The sequence below is a fragment of the Prionailurus viverrinus genome, chromosome A1, assembly GCF_022837055.1.
Source record: "Prionailurus viverrinus isolate Anna chromosome A1, UM_Priviv_1.0, whole genome shotgun sequence".
NCBI classification, from domain to species: domain Eukaryota; kingdom Metazoa; phylum Chordata; class Mammalia; order Carnivora; family Felidae; genus Prionailurus; species Prionailurus viverrinus.
Window position 1 is genome coordinate 72,819,885 of NC_062561.1, and position 20,328 is coordinate 72,840,212.

Consider the following 20,328-nt stretch of genomic DNA (forward strand, 5'->3'; position numbering starts at 1 on the left):
TCAGATTCTGATCTGACCACAGCCCACCCTGATCAATGCTTTAGCTCACACATAATGCAGCAAGCAGCGTTTCAGCCTATACGTGTAAAAAACGTTCATATTGTCTAACTTCCAGAATCGTCCTTTGTAATTCCCACCTGGTTGTTTAATGAATTACAATTTACTCCCTCCTGTTAATCAGTTCCTGTTTATCAGTTTTGAAGTTTGAGTTTTCCACTTAAATCTTTTCTAAACATATTCCCTGGTGTTGCATTAAAAAATAGTTTCTCCTCATTGCAAATGAGTCTTTTCTGAAGATTAGTAACACCTTGTGACTGGACAATTTCGGGCACCTTGCACAGAGTGTGACAACCAGAAGATATCAAATGAATTAGATAAGTGTATATATGATGTCTTGCAGAGTTTCTGCAGATTACAATGCATACAGTAAGAAGTCCATTCATATGCCTCATGAATGCATCCATTTAAGCATCTATTCACTGAAATTAGTATTGTTCCTTAACAGGAATGATTCTTTGACTTCTGGCAAAGAGAGAAAGATGTATTATTATCTTTCAAGTTAATATCTAAAAGTTACGACTTTTTTCCTATATGATCATGAAAGACCACAGATGAAATTATAAGATAGCTTTTGGGTATTTCCTGGATGCATACAGTTTGACTGAAGAGAGGCTACAGGCCATGCAAATGGGAATCGGGTCAATGTGCATATACTTTGTGCACTATAATGTAGTTGCAAATATGACTGAACAGAAATTGATATCATGTTAATCACTATTGATAATCACTAAGGCTTCATAAGCTTAAAACAACTTTTTAAAAATATTTATTTTTGAGAGAAAAAGAGGTAATGTGAGCTGGGAAGGGGTAGAGAAAGAGGGGGGGCGGGACACAGCATCCAAAGCAGGTTCTTTGCTGAGATAAGACAGCCCAACTTGGGGCTTGAACTCACAAAATGTGAGATCATGACCTGAGCTCAGGGTAGATGCTTAACTGACTGAGCCACCCAGGTGCCCTTAAAACAACTTTTAATACATAGACTTTGAACCTGATGCTTTGAAATGTAATCTCATAATACATTTTGTGTCTGACACATTTACCAAATTGTCTCTTTTTTCATTTGTATTGTCAAAGACCTTTAATCATAATTGGTTATGTCCATATCCTTTTAAAATCCTCTTGTATTTTTAAATTTTTTTTTTACATTTTACTTATTTTTGAGAGAGAGAGAGACAGAGAGAGAGAGAGAGAGAGAGAGAGAGAGAGACAGAGCACAAGTGGGGGAGGGGCAGAGATAGAGGGAGACACAGAACCCGAGGCAGGCTCCAGGCTCTGAGCTATCAGCACAGAGCTGGATGAGGGGCCCGAACCCATGAACCGCGAGATCATGACCTGAACCGAAGTCAGTTGCTTAACTGACTGAGCCACCCAGGCGCACCCCAAAAAATCCTCCTGTATTAACACCCAAGTTATAATATTCACAAGTTATAAGCTGTCCCTTTTCCCTACCTCCAGAATATGTAACCAGAGCTTAACATACAGTTACTCAAGAAATGTTAACACCTCAAATATGGCAGAAAGGTTTTAATTTGCCTGTTCCATCCACAAAAATGGACAGCAGACAATGCTGAGGCAGAAATCTGCATGCTGGTGGCTGAGGAGTTATTCAAGAGTTGTCTGTCAATTTTTACAAAGGTAAATACTAAGAGGCTGCCAATCAATTATACAGTATAAGAGAGGAACCTAAATTGCCATGCAAGTATTTAATAAGCAGAGAAACCAAACACATTTATCTGAAGACATTTCTAAGGATACAGTTTGCCTTTGCAAAAATGATAGGCACTGGTCTAGCTTCCTGAGCACATGATTTATTGTTCCCAGTTCCCAGGGCCCATCTGTCACTGTGTCTTAGCCTTATTATTTATCACTTCAACAGTGCTCAGAGCATGCATGTTACTTTTACCTATGTTTATTGCCACATGAAAAATAGACAAACGAGGATTGTCTGAAGAATTCGCAGTCTGCAATACATGGAATGTTCTGCAACAACACAAACATCTATCACCCAAATGGTTTATTTCTGCCTCCAGGGATTTGGTGAGCTAGACTGCTTCTCAGAATAGGGATTAGTGGTGAGGCAATTAGAAACAAATTATTGGGAAGTGGCAATGAATTGGCAGACCTTCAAGCATGATGAACATTATAAAAGCCGTGAAATCCTTAAAATAATACATACCTCAAACAAAAATTTTTGAAGACATTTCTTGCCAGAAGGATTTCCTGCCTCAGTTTCTCCTTCAGTGCACGGAGCATGTCACCTCTGGAGTGAACCACTCAAATCCAAAGCAGATCAGGTCACTCTCGGAGTTGAGTCCCCCGTGTACCTTTACTGACCCTTTACTTCCATCCCCCAACACCCCTGCCACAGACCACATTTACTCGGGACACTGGCTTCACGTTCCTCTTTCTTCAAGACTTCTCCAATATCCCCAAGAAAACTTTTTCACTATTTCTTGTGCCTTCTCTCCCCATATCTTTTACAAAATACCATTACAGCATTTTTGCAAAACTACAAAGGTGTGTCTCTCAATCTGAATTCTCACTATTTATATTTGCAAAAATATTTGTCCCCAGATCACTATGTTACTAGAAAATCTCTATAATGAATCAGCATGTGTGCCAGTGGAAACATTGAAGCTGCCCATAAATCCTTCAAGAAGGTCTTGGTACAATGTAGGTACAGCTCTGTTGCTCTTTTGGGCTAAATCTTGTCCTGGTATTGATCATCTACTTCACAAATAAGGGTCAAGTGCACCATAATCTTCCTCTGCCCATCTTCCCTCAGAGGGTTAGGTTTTCACAGGACCTGGGACTAAAGTCTACGAACTCAGGTCATTTGATCTTGCTTCATCAATTTTAAGACATCTTATCCCCCCACTCCATCCCAACATAGTTTAACATTTCTAAATTTAGGATGTATCTTGTAATCAATTGCATCAATTGATTGCATTCATTACAATCTTACATCTTACAATCAAAGTGTAATTAGAAGCACTTTTTCTTTCCTAGGGACTATAACGTGATGCCTCACCTTACAACGGATGACCTCACGGATTCAATCAAATGTGATAGATAGTCCTTTTGCATATTATTTCTTTGCTTATTTACATAAGAGCACATGACCCCACTCTTGTTTGGTGCATACAAAACATCCACTCCTGAATTCCTTAAGTACAAATAACTGAGCGATAGGTGTTTTAGATGTTGTTCATTATACAGAAATGTGTGGGGGAATTATACAGTGTTAGAGAACAATTTAGTGATATTTGGAGAAGTTGGTTGGGGTTTCTGTAATACATTATTAATTTTCCATTTAAACTTACGGAACACAAGCACCTGTTTTCTGCAAATATGCTGAAATATATTTGCAGGAATAGGTTAGATGCAGAAACTCAGAGGTGCTCAAAAGTGGTTTACAAGTCAGATCCACAAAGTGGAGTTCTGCTCTTTGTCTCTTCTCCTAGGGCAGTGGTGATATCATTACAAGTGGTCCAATCAACGTCTGCCAACTGATTAAATGGAAACTTGGAAACAGTACTTGGGATTAACAATATAACTCTCTCTTATATTTATATTATACTTCTATCTTAAGCACCTTAAAATTTTAGGATCTTGAATATATATTTATGCATAGTTTAACATATGAGGCAAAACATTAGGTCAATAAAACTAGTGACCAATACTAGGAAGCCACAGTGTCAGTACTTTTGTTTCAAAAACTAAAGTTTCTGGATTTGGCTTGCTGCAGGTGATTCTATAAACTAGGTGATTAGTGGATCACATTCTCTTAAGCATTAGGTGGGAATTTTAGGTGTACCATAACATTGCCAAAGCAGGCTAGGTATAATTTTAGAGCATTGTATATGATGATGAGCACAGCACACTGGTTTGCTTCTATAAATATTTTATATGGACGAATATAGTTCTACCCATGGAAAACACTCTTCCAAAAATAAAAGACCAGAATTCCCCAAATCCCTGACATATGTGTACACCAACTCACTCATACTCTTCCAACAGAAGACACATGACATATTGGTGTTAATCACTTAATAACTAAATCTGACTGCTCCTCAGAAATATCGTGGTGAAATCAGTGCATATGGTACAATTTCCAACCAAAATATTTGTACAGCTCTGTTACAAAAAATGTAAAATCTTATTAACAAAAGTATAACCTGATGCTTAAAATAGAATATGAGATGCACATATACATTCATAATGATCCTGTATACGTGCGGAAAAAACACAAGCGTTAAACCCTATAAGTGAACAAACACAGCACGTGTTTGCAAATTTTCTGGGTAAAGTCACTAAAAAATCGGGAGGTAACTGTAGTGCTATTGGCCAATGAATTAAGGTAGAGAGAGCACGGAAATATTTTATGAAAACACAAGTTTTTTAGCAGACAGGTGTTTAATAAAAGTTTAAAAAATATAGCAGGGTTAATTAATGAGAGCACAGTAATTCAAACTTGAGCTCCTCTGGAAAATGATCATACAGCCCCTATATGGGCTGATGTATTTTTTTATGGACTAATTTAAATACTTACATCTTTCTCCCTCAACTGTAAAACCAAAACAAATTTATAAATACAAAAATACAAGGCCAATAAAATTTAAATTGACAACATAAATTTACTGTAACCTGATATTTTGTTAAAATTAAGTGTTTTTTTTAAAGTTCATTTATTTATTTTGAGAGAGAGAGGCAGATCATGAGCAGGGAGGGGCAGAGAGAGAGGGAGACAGAGGATCCGAAGTGGGCTCTGTGTTGACAGCAGAGAGCTCCATGCAGGGCTTGAACCCACGAACATGGGATGCTAACCTGAGCTAAAATCAAGAGTCAGATGCTCAATCAACTGAGCCACCCAGGACCCCGCTAAAACTAAGTCTTATGAAAAGTCTGAGATTTGTTCCCAGCTTTAGCATATAATCCAAAAATTTCAAGTTGTATATACTTAAGGTGTACAACTTAGTTGTTGACATATGTTTATAACTCAATAGGAAAACAAATAACCTGATTTTAAAAGGGAAAAGGACAAGAATAGACGTTTCTCTAAAAAAGACATACACATGGCCAACAGGTATATGAAAAGGCACTCAACTTCACTAATAATCAGGAGAATTAAAATCAAAACATAATAAAATATTATTGCATATATGTTAGGATTTACCAAAAAGACAAGAGATAACGAGTGTTGGGAGGGCGTGGAGAAAAAAGAACCCTGTGTACTGTTGCAGGGAATGTCAATTGGTATAGCCATTATAAAAAAAATATGGAGATTCCTAAAAAAAATTAAAAACAGAAATACTTTATAATACAGCAATCCCACTTCTGAGTATATGTCCAAAGGAAGGTAAGTTAAGTTTCAAATACAAGAATGTAATCTCAAGTCCAATATACTCTTTGGTCTGTATCTGTCATAACATGCATGTTTGCAGAAATCCATGTTACAAAAATGATAATAAAGTCATGGCTTTCTGCAGTGGGGGGTACAAGGGTGAAAATTCAGTGAGATGATAAATTTAAAGCTTGGTTCAGGAACATCAAACTTCCTATTTAACTACATTTAACCAAAATGTCAGCTAGCACTTAAATACTGAACACCAGTTTTAATGAGATATGAAGCTGTAACGATTACTTCAAGATAATGTTAGCAATGCAGCATTACTAAAATCTGCATTATATTTGTGTTTAATCCATATATTCCTAAATGAAAAATAGAAATCTGTGTTTGATGTTAATTTTCAATTTTTAATTCTTACAGAATGAAAATTAAAAAAACATTTTTAGTTTTAGTCAATAGCTCATCATCCAAATATTGATGGAAGTCAGAAAACACTGGACATGACTCAATAACAGCATTTTGAAAACAAACTGGTCATAAAGCAAATATTTTATTTAACGACTGCTTTGACTTTTAATATTTGAACTATTAAAACCTCTGTTCATTCAGCGCTCTGTTCACTTGGCATGAATATATTAAGTCCACCTCTGTTCTTCTTGTCATTAGACTGTGACAGTGAAATGTCTGTCATTTTCATGATGTGAAATCCAAGGCTTAATTTATTAAATAACTTAAGAAACAAAACTTTTACTCTAGGAAATGTCATGCTTTTGTTTGTTCAAATTGGAATCTCAAATAAATCAACACATGGTGATTTTAATCCCAAAGTACTCCATCCAGAATATTCAGAGATTGTCATTGCCTGAATAGCCAACATACACAAGTGCCAGCATCATCTGAGGCCCTCTGGGGAATCACAGAATTAAAAACAGGGCTAGGCTGTGCTGGGCATGAAGTTACAGTGGCATAAAAAATTCCTCCACCCTCACAAGACCACTTTTCCTCCAAGTTGACCTCCTGGCTCAGCTACCAATTTTGAGTACCTTGACATATCTAAACCTAATGTTTAAAATAACTGGCCTAGCAAGTTTGTGAAAAACCTAGACAATCTTCAAATCATTCTGAAATCCACTGGTTGAGGTATGGCAGGTGCCCACTGCTCCCATGAACCAGCACTTTTCCCGGTGGGCTGTGGGTCACATATTAGAGCCTTGTTGCCTTTTCTGGGGGCCATGCTTACTATACTCACAATAGGCTCTTGGTGATTCTCTGAGTTTACTGGTTTCTTGGTAAATGCAGTGGTGGTAGATTGCGGTGGCTTTGAGGATTCCTTTCAAGTTCAATTCTTGAACTTAAAACTGAATTTCTCTTTTACATGTGTACCCCAATTTTCTGTGAGTTTCCACAGAACTCAGAAGTTTCCACAAACTCTGTGAAGTTTCCACAAACTTCAGGAAACTCTTTTCAAAGCTTCTTACAATATCTAACAATAGCAAGCAGCTGCCTGGTCAAGTGGCTAGCTGAAACTAATTCTGCAGTGAGTTGAACAGTGTGCCCCCCAAAGCCATACCCACTCAGAACCTCAGAATGTGACCTTATCTGGAAAGAACGTCTTTCAAAAATGTAATTAGTTAAGATGAGGTCATATGGAATTAGAGTGAGCCCTAAATCCAATGACTAGTGTCCTTAAAAGAAGAGGCGAGGACGCACAGAGACACGTGGAGGGAAGAAATCCACATGAAGACAGGAGCAGAGATTGGAGTAATGCAGCTAGCTACAAGCTGAGGAATCTCAAAAACTGCCGGAGCCACCCAAAGTGAGGAAGAGCAAGGTGGGGTTATTCCCTAGAACCTTCAGAAGGATCGTGGCCCTGCTGACATTCTGATTTTGGACTTGTGTCCTCACAGAACTGTGAGACAATAGATTTCTGTTGTTTTCAGCCATCAAATTTGTGTCATTAGTTATAGAAGAAGTAGGAAACTACTAAAAATTCCAAAGTACTTGTGAGCTCTTTGGAGTTTAATTCTTTGAAGGCCACTATGACTATGTAATCAAAGGTGGGAAGTCAGGCAATAACAAACGCTTTGAGAGCAGTGTTCAGGGAATTAATCAATGTATCTTTAGACAAGCTTCCAGCTTCACTCTTGTCCTTTTTGTCTCCACTATCAGGTGCATCAGACTGCATTTCCCCCGTGACTTCTCCTCCAAACCCTAATATAACCTGGCCAATCAGATATTCACTCTCACAATTGTGAACCTTGACTTCTGAGGACAAAGACAGAGAGAACCTGGGGCAATGTTCACAAAGTCAGCAGTGGTGGCATGTGGACCAGATTGCTGCGATGTGTGACCTGAGCTGAGCTCATTGCTGCCCTGAGTGCAGAGCTCCCTGGAGTGTACTGTGTAAGCTCGATATTCCAGTGCCAAATTCACTCAATATGCTCAAGAGACCTCCCACCACTTCCTTTAAAAAAAAAAAAAAGACAGCCAGAATTTGCTTCTTTGGTCATAGAGTAAGCAGCTGTGTCCAACACAAAGTATATGCTAAATAAACTGCTTTAAAGGTTAAGCAGTTGACTTCAATTGGGGTAAGATCATAATGGTAGTTCTTTGAATCTCCCAAATTTCCTAAGAAATGAAAGCAAGTAAGATAGCATAGAAAAAAATATTCATGGACATAATCTTGAATAAAGCTATGTGACAATGCATTCCAAAATAAAGACCAAAACTATTGACAGTATCAACACCTACTCAAGATCGCAGCTTGGGGAGGCTATAGAAGGAAAGCATGCAGGGAAGTTATGGCTGATCCAAGAATTTCATACTGAAACTACTAACAAATACTAGTGAAATATTCAGAGAAAGCCTCACTAAGTGAATCTGGGAATACATAGCAAAATTCCTAGAAATGTAAATAGAGCACTCTACAAATTGGAGGTGAATATAACATAAAAGAACAAAACAAAAATAAGTAATAAAAACAGAGTGCCCACCAAAGGGTTGCAGAAAGATCAGAGGTAACAGAATATCCTAATCTCCCAAATGTACCTAATAAAAACTCCTTACAGGGAGACCAGAGACCCAAGCTAAATAAAATCTCCTGGAGTAGAATCCAAAGTGGGTAGGGCAGGGACATGAGGGACAAAAGATAGAAAGGATTAGACAAGAGGACCAGCAGTTCAGAGGAGGTAGAGATATGACCTGGGATGGTCACCACACAGAGAAGCTATATATTTTCTACTTCATGGTAACAACGGGATAGGGAATCCTCAACCTGATAACGTATGGAAGCTACTCTACCCATCTCACAAGAGCAACAACAACAAAGATAATAGAACAAAAGGATTATGACCAAGTCCTTATGAATATATTATAATCATATATTAGATTATATAATACTACATATATGATCATAGTCCTTATAAATATGTAAAATGATGTATGTTTTACATATAAATATGTAAAATAATGTATAAAATATAAGAAACACAAAAAATAAACATATAAAACAGATAAAAACTCCAGTAGTATATAACACAATGATCAAAAGAAATTAAGAAAAATAAATGCTGCAAAAGCACCACAAAACTGGAAACAGGGAAGTACAGAAATGATGTCTAAATAATAGGACACTATGAAAAAAAAGACAGGAAAGTGTTCAGGAAATAATTAGAATTAGAAAGAAATGGAAAAAAAATTTTAGAAAGGGAAATAAACTTGAAGGAGCACAAGATGGGGAGTACAGTAAAGAAAACAGAATTTAAAAAAAGATAAAAATGAAATAAATGAAACAAAACACATGGAAAGAAAATGATGGAAATAAATGACCAAAACGTGATCCTGGAGTAATTAGAATACAAAAGAAATCCTGAAGAACAACAAGACAGGATGGAATAAAATAAATATCATGTGATATACCTATATCCATAATAGTCAACAAAAGATGTATTCTCATAGAGCTACTGGCTTTACTAAAAAAGGAAAGACTCTCAGTATTCAAAAGAAAAGATTACACAGAAGGAAAAAGCAGTCTCATAGTCACATTTATACCAGAGGCAATCAAGTACCATATTTAAAAATCTCAAGAAATGACAATGTAAAACATCTTCAAAAATCTAGGAATAGACCAAAAAAGTAAACCAAAAAAGCAAAAAATAAATAAATTAATTAATAAATAAAGGCAAAAGTAAAAATTGAGTTAGAATGATTAAGCTAATTCTAAGTAAAGCAATTGGCTAATCTAAAACAAAATGAAACAAAACAAAACAAATAATACTAGCCAATATAACCTAAAGAAACTCTAACAAAAGATTCAAAATTCAGAGAAAGTACTAGTCAAAGAGAGAAAATTAAAATTATTTAAACAATCTTATGTTAACAAATTAAACTAAATAGTGGATAATTTCCTAAAAGAGTAACTTCACCAAACAGACCCCAATAGACCACACAAGTCTAGACAGAACAATTTCCATAAAAGAAACAGAAATAGAAAGGAGCTCCACCAAAAAAAAAAAAAAAAAAAAAAAAAAAGCACTAGGACCAGATGGTTTCATAGATTTGTACCAAACTCATGAAGTTAAAACAATTTCAAGATAGAGCATAGGAGTGCATGTGCACCCCTCCCCCCACACACGGAAAATCTAATATCAAATCCTGACAAAGATCAGACAAAATTAAAAGAAGGAAAATAATAGCAAGTATAATAAATTGCACATTAAACCAGAATTAAACTGTGCCATGACCCCACTCAGGTTTTTCCAGAAATGTAAGGATGGCTCAATACTAGGAAATCTACCCTATTACAAGAGCTAAAGAGAAAAATAATCATTCAACAAAATTTAAAAACTATTCATGATACAACAGTCAAAAACTGTAATTGATGTTTATTCACCTAATCTGATAAGATATACATACTTCAAACTCCAATCCTTCCAATTATTTAATGAGGAAACATTAGAGATGTTCTAAAGAAGCCAGGGGTTAAGCAACTACGTTCACCACCTCTAATACTTTTTTTAAATTGGGCTGACTCAATTAAGTAAGCAAAAGCAATTAGAAGCATATGCATTGGAAATAAAAAGACAAAACTGTCTTTATTTTTATAGGATTTGATGATATGGAAATGCCAAAAGAAACAATGGAAAAGCAGAATTCAGTAAATTTAGTAAAGTAGCAGGAAATAATATTAACATATAAAATAACAGCCTTCATTTAAAAGAACAATAGCAAGTTGCAACAGCTAATAGAAGATAAGACCCCATACTGATAGGAAAAAGATGAAATAACACACCAAAGCATAAATATAACAAAAAATGTGCAAAACGTATATAAGGAGAAGTATAAAACACTCCTGTAAGACACAAGGGCAGACTTGGTAGAATGGAAAGACAGCACGTGATTTGGGATAGGAAGAAATGTGTGTGGCTTGAAAAACCATGAGCAAAGATAATGATAACTGGGGACAAGTAAATACAATTTACATCACAAAGGGCTAATATTCCTAACACAATGAGTACCAAAATTTGAATGAAAAATAATCACAACTTGAAAATGGCCTTTGCATATAATCAGACTCAACCTCACTCTCAAAACGGAAATGCAAATTAAAACTACACTGTGTTTCCATATCTCACCCATCAGATTGGCAAATATCCATAAGTTTTACAAAATACTTTGTGATGACCACTCGGGGAAAGAGGCGCCCATGTACATCGTTGTCTACAAAGTCAAAATGGTTCTGGGAATACGGAATATAGAGAAACTAATAATGGAACCACTAGGAAGCAATTCACCATTTATCTAGAATGTAGAACTTTCTACAGAAGACTCATTTTCCCAATGGATCCATGATATGAAAAAAAAATTTTTTTTGCAAGGTTTGTGGAGTTGAGAACTAATGGGCTTAAAGAGACTTAAATGAGATTTAAAACTATAACAAATATCCTTTGTGGAGCCTGTGTGAGACCTGATTCAAAGAAGCTATCTTATTATAAAAGGAAATATTTTAGACAATTGGGAAAAATATGAATGTGAATTGGTACTGGCCTACATTAATAAATTATTGTTAATTCTGCTAGATGCAATAATAGCACAATGGTAATGGTTTAAACATTTTATCAGCAATGCATATGGAGTTACATCTGAAATGACCTGATTTCTCAGATTTGCTTTAAAATGAATAGTCTGGCAAATATTGATAATTGTTGATATTGAGTTATAGGGATTCACTACAACTCTAATCTTCACTTTTGTGTAAACTTAAAATTTTCCATAAGAAAAAGATTTTCAAAAAGTTAAAAATGAAAAGAGTAATGCATTGACTGTGATCCCTCTCTTTTAGGACAACGCACAATGAATTATGTACAAAGAGAAGCAGTGACCCGTAACTTCATGTTATGCATCATCTCATTAGATTCTTAAAATCCTTGTACAAAATAAGGCCCTTTTCTACCAAAATTATGTAACTGGAGATGCTGGTACAGCCAGTAAAGGAAAGAGCTAAGGTTTGAGTCAAATCTGTCACTCACAGACCCTTACTTGTCCATTCTGCAATTTCATCACACCACTGTCTCCCTACATAGCACAATTTCAAATACTTTAGAGACGTCATCTACATAGTTTTATCCTCTGTGTGAAGGTCAGTGGTATAGAAGGGATATCTTCAGACAGAACTTTCCTTCCTTTGCTTTTTCTTTCTTTTTCTTTTTATTTATTTTTTGTCTCCCAATGGTGCCAATTGCATGCCACAACTTCCTTTTATTATACTCTTGCTTTCCATCTCATGTCCTTTCTCTTCACCGCTTTGTATCTTCAGGACACCTCGGACTAAAGACATTCTGAATACCATCACACTGTGACTTCATCATGTAACATTTATTCTGCATCCTGTAAATCCATAGGAACCACACGTGGGCTGGTCACTGCATCAGGCCACGGGTTTACCTGCATGTGGCAGAATCAACCCTACTCTGGCCATGAAGCCAGTAGTCAGACCATCTAGCTCCTTCCTGGATAACCCAAGGCTTTGCATCTTACACAATTTATTTCACTTTTTAAATATTCTTAGGCATCATATTTTCACTGACCCCTGGAGTTATGCCCAATTTTTAAAAACTTCAGTATGGATAAAGAGATGTTTTTATTTTACTGAGACGAAAAGGAAAATATTATTAAACTACTTCAGATTCTCCATGCATTTTGGTTAGAAAACACTCACCTTGACAATATCCCGGATATGCATTTTTGCTATCATCTCCGCGGAGATTCTCAGTGCATTTTGGTTAGAAAACACTCACCTTGACAATACCCCGGATGTGCATTTTTGCTATCATCTCCGCGGTGTAGAGAAACATCAACAAAGTATCCAGAGTGAAAGTCACATACTGAAGAGGGGGGTAGTGTTCGAATGTCATGGGCGTGTTCATACAGACAGAGATAACGCTGATGATGGCACAGATGCGTAGCAAGGAGTGAACCCACTGCAAAAATGGTCCAAAGTTACCACATGACACCATAAAACGCTATCTTCAACTTGTGCTCTAAGCCACACTATTTGGAAACCACGATACTGAGATTAAAATATTTCACCAGCATGGTGAAGACAAAGAAGGAAACTAATGTCTGTTAAGTACATACAATGTGCTAAATATTTTCACATACTTTACATCATTTAATGCTGAAAGCAGCCTCCGGTCCACATGAACACACTAGGACTGAAAGTTTAAGAGACTCTTCTGTGGTCATGTAGTTCAGCCTTTAACGAAGCAGGAGGATTTGACTCATCAGAGGCTGGGAAAGGCCTCGAGGCAGGGAAACCATGTGAACTGGCCGGATATCTCGGAGGAACAGGAAGACAATGATGAGGCTCAAGTGGACAGTGTGCACATCCAGGAAGGAACAGTTGCTGGGCTCTTAGAGCCAGAATATAAAGAGTCTTCAATGTAACACTAATGCGTTTTAATTTGCAATGCAGGTAATAGGGATGTTTCAATGACTGTAAGGCAAAAGGGCAATGTGAACAGAAATGGAAATGTAGGGAGAAATCTGAGCATGTCAGACACGTAGTCTGGAGGGCAGCTTAGACGAAGACGACCAGAAAGTGGGGGGAGACAGGGCAGATGATACCTACCCAGGTGGGGGGAAAGACAATCACTGCCAGTGTAACAGTTCATTCCCTTCCTTCTGCCTCTGCTGTGAGTTCACTAATACAGTGGAGCTTACTCTGGGTGGTAGAGATGAGCTTTGAAGACCCGGGAACATGCCACTCTACCTTCTGGCTGCTACACTATCTAGTCCAGTGACATTGTACCAAATGTTCCCCTCAAGTTTTCATCACCTTAATTAGGCAAAAAAGGTGACAAAATTCTTCAGAGGCACTATGCACTATCTCATTAACCTTTACTTCTACTCAAAACTTGTAACTCAGAAGACAACTTTTAATTCCAAACATTTGATTATCCCCTCACAGATTCATGCACACTGAGAACCATGAGTAAAGGGAGTCTGATAGAACAGATTACTCATCTGGGGCTCCGGCTTTGGATCGGACTGAGAAGTGGCGTTATCGCTACGCTGAGGACAGCATGATGGAGTGGGGAGAGGCGGGAGCAGGCTACCCAGAAGACTTTCCTATGTGAATAACTCGCAGCGGCACCTCTTTATTCCGTCTGAATTGTTCTCAACTTCCAGACTCTGAGACTCATCCATATTCTACTACAGCTCAAACAGTCATTTCAAAGCCAAAGGTACATGATTTTTGAATTATATGAATCAAATTTCCTTTTCAATCAGCATGTGCTTCTCCATTCTTCAAAAAAGAAACTTACTGGCTTGTTAATCCAGAGTATGTCAGCGTTGTCTGACAGAGATTCATCCGGACCAAAGTCAGCAACTGGCTGGGCCTCCACCCTGGAGCTCTGCTTCCTTTTGAGCATGCTGGAGTTAGCTCTCGTGAGCAAGTACAAAACTGCAGTCTGGAAGAAGAGAGACAGTTATGTTAGTCACCTAAACCATCTTGACCGCGATCACTTCCAAAGCAGAGTCCCCCGTGTAATCATATGCATACATTAATTATACACAGGATCGATTATATTGTGTATGATAAGCACATGCAAAAAGAAAAAGAGATTTTAAAAGCATGAGATAAAACATCAATCCAAGTTTGAATTTCTTCTTCTCTCTCAACACGACAGATCATCCTGTGCACTTCATAAACAATTTGCATGCCAGTTTAGAGAGCACTAGTCTAGGTGAACTGGGGTAGATTAGTTTTGCCCTTTAGGACACACGCATTACTAGGAACTTTTTTGAGGTCTATGTTCATATACCCAGAGCTGTCCCCACTTAAAGGCGGTCTGTGCTAGAGCACAGGTGACCAATCCAGATGAAATATTCAGATCTTTGGCAGGATTTCCCCCCAGGTTAATTGAATGTGACATTCACAAACATCTATCTCCAATGGTAGTTCCAAACTGAGTTCCCAGCTGTCCTTGACACAGAGGATGTGGGGCAGACAGACTTGGGCAGAACCTACTCTAATTTTTTCTGTCTTTTACGAAGACTGTGACTGCATCAATCCTTCCAGTTATCTTGAAGTAAATCCAAATCACACTGAAGACTGAGAGGAGATGTCCGCTTGCCTCTTCAGTCGCCACAGTTCCAAGGCATCCACATCTTGCTATATGTGTCACCTCCTTCTAGCCATTGGCTATCACTTTCTACAGTCCAGCAGCCATTGAAGGAGGGCCTATTCTATGCCAGGCCCTCAGGACACGAACAGCAAACAAGTACAATATAATCTGAGAAGAGACACAAAGGCAGGCGGTGCCTGGTTACCCTGAGTCCACAGACTTCTCATTTGATTAACACCTAGACTGAATCCTTTTTTTTTTTTAAGTTTGTTTCTGAGAGAGAGAGAGAGAGAGAGAGAGAGAGAGAGAGAGAGAAAGCTGGGGAGGGGCAGAGAGAGAGGAAGACCGAGGATCCGAAGCAGGCTCCGTACTGCCAGCAGAGAGCTCTCCATGGGGCTCAAACTCACCAACTGTGAGAGCATGACCTGAGCCGAAGTTGTATGCTTAACCCACTGAGCCACCCAGGCGTCCCAACACCTGGACTGAGTCTTAAAGGAAGAGGCAAAGCTAACATTTTTTGGATATATACTATGTTTTGCACACTTGGCAATAATCTTTTACTTCATCTTTACAACTGACAATAGAAAGGAAGTATTTGTCTTTTCATGCAAGCATGAGATATGCTAGCCTCAGGGCGGTTAATAACTTGACTGAGGCCCCATCCAAGCAAACTTGAAATGTAAAAGATGTTCGTCTGACTACAAAGCCTAAGTGCTTGCCGTGGTCTGAACTGATGCTGAGGACTGATCAGGATTTTGAAAGGCAGGTAAGAGAGGAAAAAGGTCCAGGCGGCGAACAGCCATGGAAATGTCGAGTCAGGAAAACACAGTAGTTTTAACACCAGGAAGGGGCACTGGCTCTCCTATCTGCTAGATGACGAACTCTAACTAAAGGGACAACGAGGGCCACTCAATTCTCGGGGGAGCATGAGAATAACAAGAAATGTGTCTGCAGTCTCTGTAAATATATGCCATGGCGATTTTCACTGGGAAAGAGAACAAACCACAGCAGCTCAGGACAAATCAGCTTTGACTTTGATTCTCTGTGTCTGGGTACCTCCTTCTATGCCCATGCTCTCCTGGATGCACCAGGTAGGTGTGTCTGCCCAGCCCTTGGATTCCCAGAAGAAATAAAGCTAATTGGCTTTAAGATGTGCTAGGTATTTCCAGGCTGTCTTGCCCTGAATATTGGATTTGAATATGGGCTTTGCAGTAGGCTGCACTAATTAATTTTATTTTACATAATTGGAGTTAGGGACTCTTGACATCGATATGTAAATATATGCAGAATATTCAAATTATGCTTGCTCTCTGATTTACTATGGAGGCAAACATCTGGTGGCCTCAATTTGGGATGCTTCTTGAATGACAGGCTCCTATGTACCCAAAAACAGGATACTGAATCTTTAAGAAATCCTTCAAGATTACACAACACAAAGGAAATAAAGAGTGGTTTTACAAAGTTGTTTGAAGACGATACAAGAACATTTTATAGACCTAGCCACTAATCATAATACCTTTTTCACTGAGTCAGTGGAGATTTATGAATGGCCATTTATTGCTCTTATGATCTGACCATAAGTTACAGTCTGAAAAACTTTTGATGTATAAATGTGATACCTTCGCATATGAATTTCATGCACCTTTTATTATAAATATACCATCTGAAGCAAAGCCGATTTTTTCATTATGGATTTCTTTTTCTAAAGAACTAGACATCCAAGATTATTTATTTTTTAATCTCTATGCTGGTTACATTTGGCCCATCAAAACCGTGCACCTATAATGAATGATATTAGTTGTCATACACTTTGTCCCAAACTTTACCTACTGCAAAAATGCCACCAAATTGAACAGGGCCCAAGAAAACCATCTGTTCAAACTCTCATAGAACCTGGTTAATCCACAAATACATTTAGAACTCAACAACTAGCTCCTGCATCACTGAGGTTTTGGCTAATTTAACAATATTAAATATTAGGTAAAGCACGCAAGTAGTAAAACGAATTAACGTTACAAACATATGAAGAGTCCAAAATTAATTTGAGGCGATTGATTATAAAAACTTTTGTTTCTGCACAGCAATTACGATTTTACACATTCATTCATGCTGAAACAATATAACCAAGTACAGCAAACCCATTACTCCACAATAAAGACCAGCAGGTATGTTTAAGTATCCAAGGTAAGCTGATTATTTTGATAGGAAATCGTTTCTGTGTATCTTAGCCTTATCACTATTATGTATTTATAATGCTTTTTTTTTTTCTGTTTAAAGAAGTGCCCTTCATAAGGCAGAGCACTAAATTTAAAAGAAGGATTCTGGTAGCTGTTCTGCCCTTATTAAAAGTGGTTGGTATTTAAATAGTTCAATAGCAGGAGAAGGCTGCACAGTTACAATATGTTCGTTGATAAATCTTTCATTCGGAAACAACTAATGGCAATTCAGGGAGAAAACCTATTTGGGTTCATTGCTCTCTTTTAAATGGTTAAAATCCAGTTTTGTATTCTGTAATATGAACATTATACTTTTATTGGCATACACTTTGCTTAGGACATTGCAGCTCTCTCTTGACCAAACTGCAATTGATACATCCAGTTTTCTTTTAACTGCAAAGTGCTTACAACACTATGGTTCAATTCTTCTCCTTGTAACTCTCTTGGGCTTGCATTAAACTCTTTTGAATCTTCCATATTCTAAATGACAGTTTACAGTATGTCCTTCACCTGTCGTCCCCTGTGTCTGTCCTCTGTACTTAACCCCTTAAATGAGCATCTGTTCTTAGAGTTTCCATCACCGTCTGTTGGTGTCTGGATCCTGAGTCCTGGATCTACTCTGCTGCTTTGCAGGCCAGACACAGGCCATACCAACACCGTCACCACTTAAAAATCACCGGGACAGGTCCATATCAGTCCCACATGCTCGTGCTTCACTCTTTCTTCTCAATTCCCAGATCTTCCTACTCCGAGCTCTTCGGGTCCTCGTATGTGCAGAAGGACTACACAGATTCTCCGTTCTGGTGCACATGGCCTCCTTCACATTTGCCCCATTACTAGAGTCCTTGCTTGGCCGTGGGCTTCAGGTCTGGACTACCACCGACATCAGCTTTTCAGCCTTTCTATTATGTCCTGTTCTTTATAATAGAAACCAACTTCCCAACACACTTAACGGTCTCTCCTGTAACCCAGAAAACCTCAGCCTATCCCCTTATTTCTCATTCATCCATCCATTCATTCACTCATTCACACAGAAAAGACTGCACATTCACCATGATATCAGGCACTGTGGCTCGTGCAGGGAACAGCAAAGGCGTTCAGAGCTTACGGACTGCCTGCCTTAATGAACTGTAGGTTGTAAGGACGCTTAGTTCCACTGAGCTTTACCTGCACTTCTGGTCATGCTCACATCCACAGGCTCCACTCGAATTGGCCAAGCGTCTCATCACTCCCATCCCCATCCTCCAACCTCCAATCTTTGTCAGTGATCTCAGCTCCTTTGTTCCAGCTGGGTTCTCTTAGTGATCTATTGTCAGTCCCACATCAATCCTTCGTATTCCCTAACTCAACTCATGCAGGGTTTTTAAAAGGAAATGAAGAAAATAAAATGTTCAATGATATCTCTCAGACTTCTTACCCCACGCTTTAGTGTTATGTCTTTGGAAAATCAGCCTTCATTGCTAGCAGAAGCTTCTCATTCGTTCATGCTTGCATATATTTAAAAAAAATTATCCAGGAGTGCCTGGGTGGCTCAGTCGGTTAAGTGTCCAACTTTGGCTCAGGTCATGATCTCCTGGTTCGTGAGTTCAAGCCCTGCATCGGGCTCTGTGCAGACAGCTCAGAGCCTAGAGCCTGCTTTGGATTCTGGGTCTCCCTCTCTCTCTGTCCCTCCCCTGCTCTCTCTCTCTCTGTCTCGAAAATAAACATTAAAAAATTTTTTATCCCAACCATTGTGTTAGGTGATGTGAATTTAGCACTAACAAAGCACACTTGGTCTCTTTCCTGCTAGAATCCCAATGCCCCGTGCTCCTGACACAGGCGACACGTTTAATTAAAGGAGAGCATGTCACCAGTGCATACTGACTCTTCAACCTCCACCTAATGATACTCTTATGTTTTCACTACCTTATTGCTGGCTCCACACTACATCCCTGGGCAAGGGATATTTGTTGAACAGTTGATTCCCAACATGCACCTGGATCTGTGCTAACGAGATTCAGTTGACAAGTCAGGACATCTGACTACTGGTCCCTGCCTAGACCTCACATACCTACATCTTAAGTTAAAGGAAAAGAAATGCATTTTATTTTTATTCTACTTTCATTACACAAACAATGCAGCCTTGTTGCAGGATAATTAGAAAAAAATACAAACAAAATGAGAGACAAAGTGAAAACCATCAGGAATTGCACTCAATTGTTTTTGCAAAGTAGCTGCTGAGTGGACGCATTGTGCCAGCCCCTGGGCAAAACAGAACAATAGTCAAATACACTCCCTCTCCTCATGACACTTCTTTTAGCTGGGACACTTACTCTCCAATGGCATATGGATTGTATCTCTACTGTTTTCTTTTCCATATATATTTTCCCATGCATGTATTTTTTTAAATGGCTGCTTAAACACTGCCTTGTAACCAGCTGTGTTTTTTTCATTTGCGGTATCTTGTGAACATCTTTCTCTGTCAATAAATATGCATGCACAGAAAATCCTAACTGTAAATAAACACCACCTTCAAACATCTGCCTTTCCATGTCTCTCTTGTCTCCTAACCTCATTTACATCCTCATATGTGCGAGCCCCTGCCAGGTAAACAGGTAAAAGCACATCTTTCTAGATTAAGTATCAATGTAGGTGAGAAAGGTATCAACACGTATTTTGGGAGACAACTTAAATTGGTGTTATCAATTTTTTTGAGCAATACAATCTTAATTCTTAATTCAAGTATTCCTATTTCTCCCTCTTTTTTTGGTGTTGTTATTTTTTTTAAATGGCCACAGAACCCAAAACAACCACTGATATCCGTATTTGAACAAGTTTGCTGCATCCTTCCATATGCACATTTAAATCTTCCATTGTACTTCAGCACATCACAATAACAGTTTGAAGACAAAGGTGATGTTTATTCCTGATGCTGGAACTGCCAAACGTCATTGTCTTTGTAAAGTCAGACTGCCCATTTTGGCTGGCCAGATTTCTTTCCCAATAGACGATATGTCCATTCAGAACAAATGAATATATTGGGGCGCCCGGTTCACGCAGTTAGTTAAGTGCCCGACTCGATCTCAGCTCAGGT

The 20,328-nt window shown here is 38.3% G+C and overlaps 1 protein-coding gene across 3 annotated transcripts in view; it reads right to left on the reverse strand.

Annotated features, from left to right (window-relative positions):
- The window catches only part of NALCN (sodium leak channel, non-selective), a 300,348-nt gene extending 286,005 nt beyond the window's left edge, over positions 1–14,343 (reverse strand). For all 3 annotated transcript variants that reach the window (XM_047871039.1, XM_047871030.1, XM_047871050.1), the window contains exons 1-2: positions 14,236–14,343; positions 12,706–12,888 (exon numbers count right to left, since the gene is read on the reverse strand). In XM_047871039.1, coding sequence (XP_047726995.1) covers positions 12,706–12,888; positions 14,236–14,343 — 291 coding nt within the window. The remainder of the gene's footprint in view (positions 1–12,705; positions 12,889–14,235) is intronic.
- Between the last annotated feature and the right edge of the window lie 5,985 nt (positions 14,344–20,328).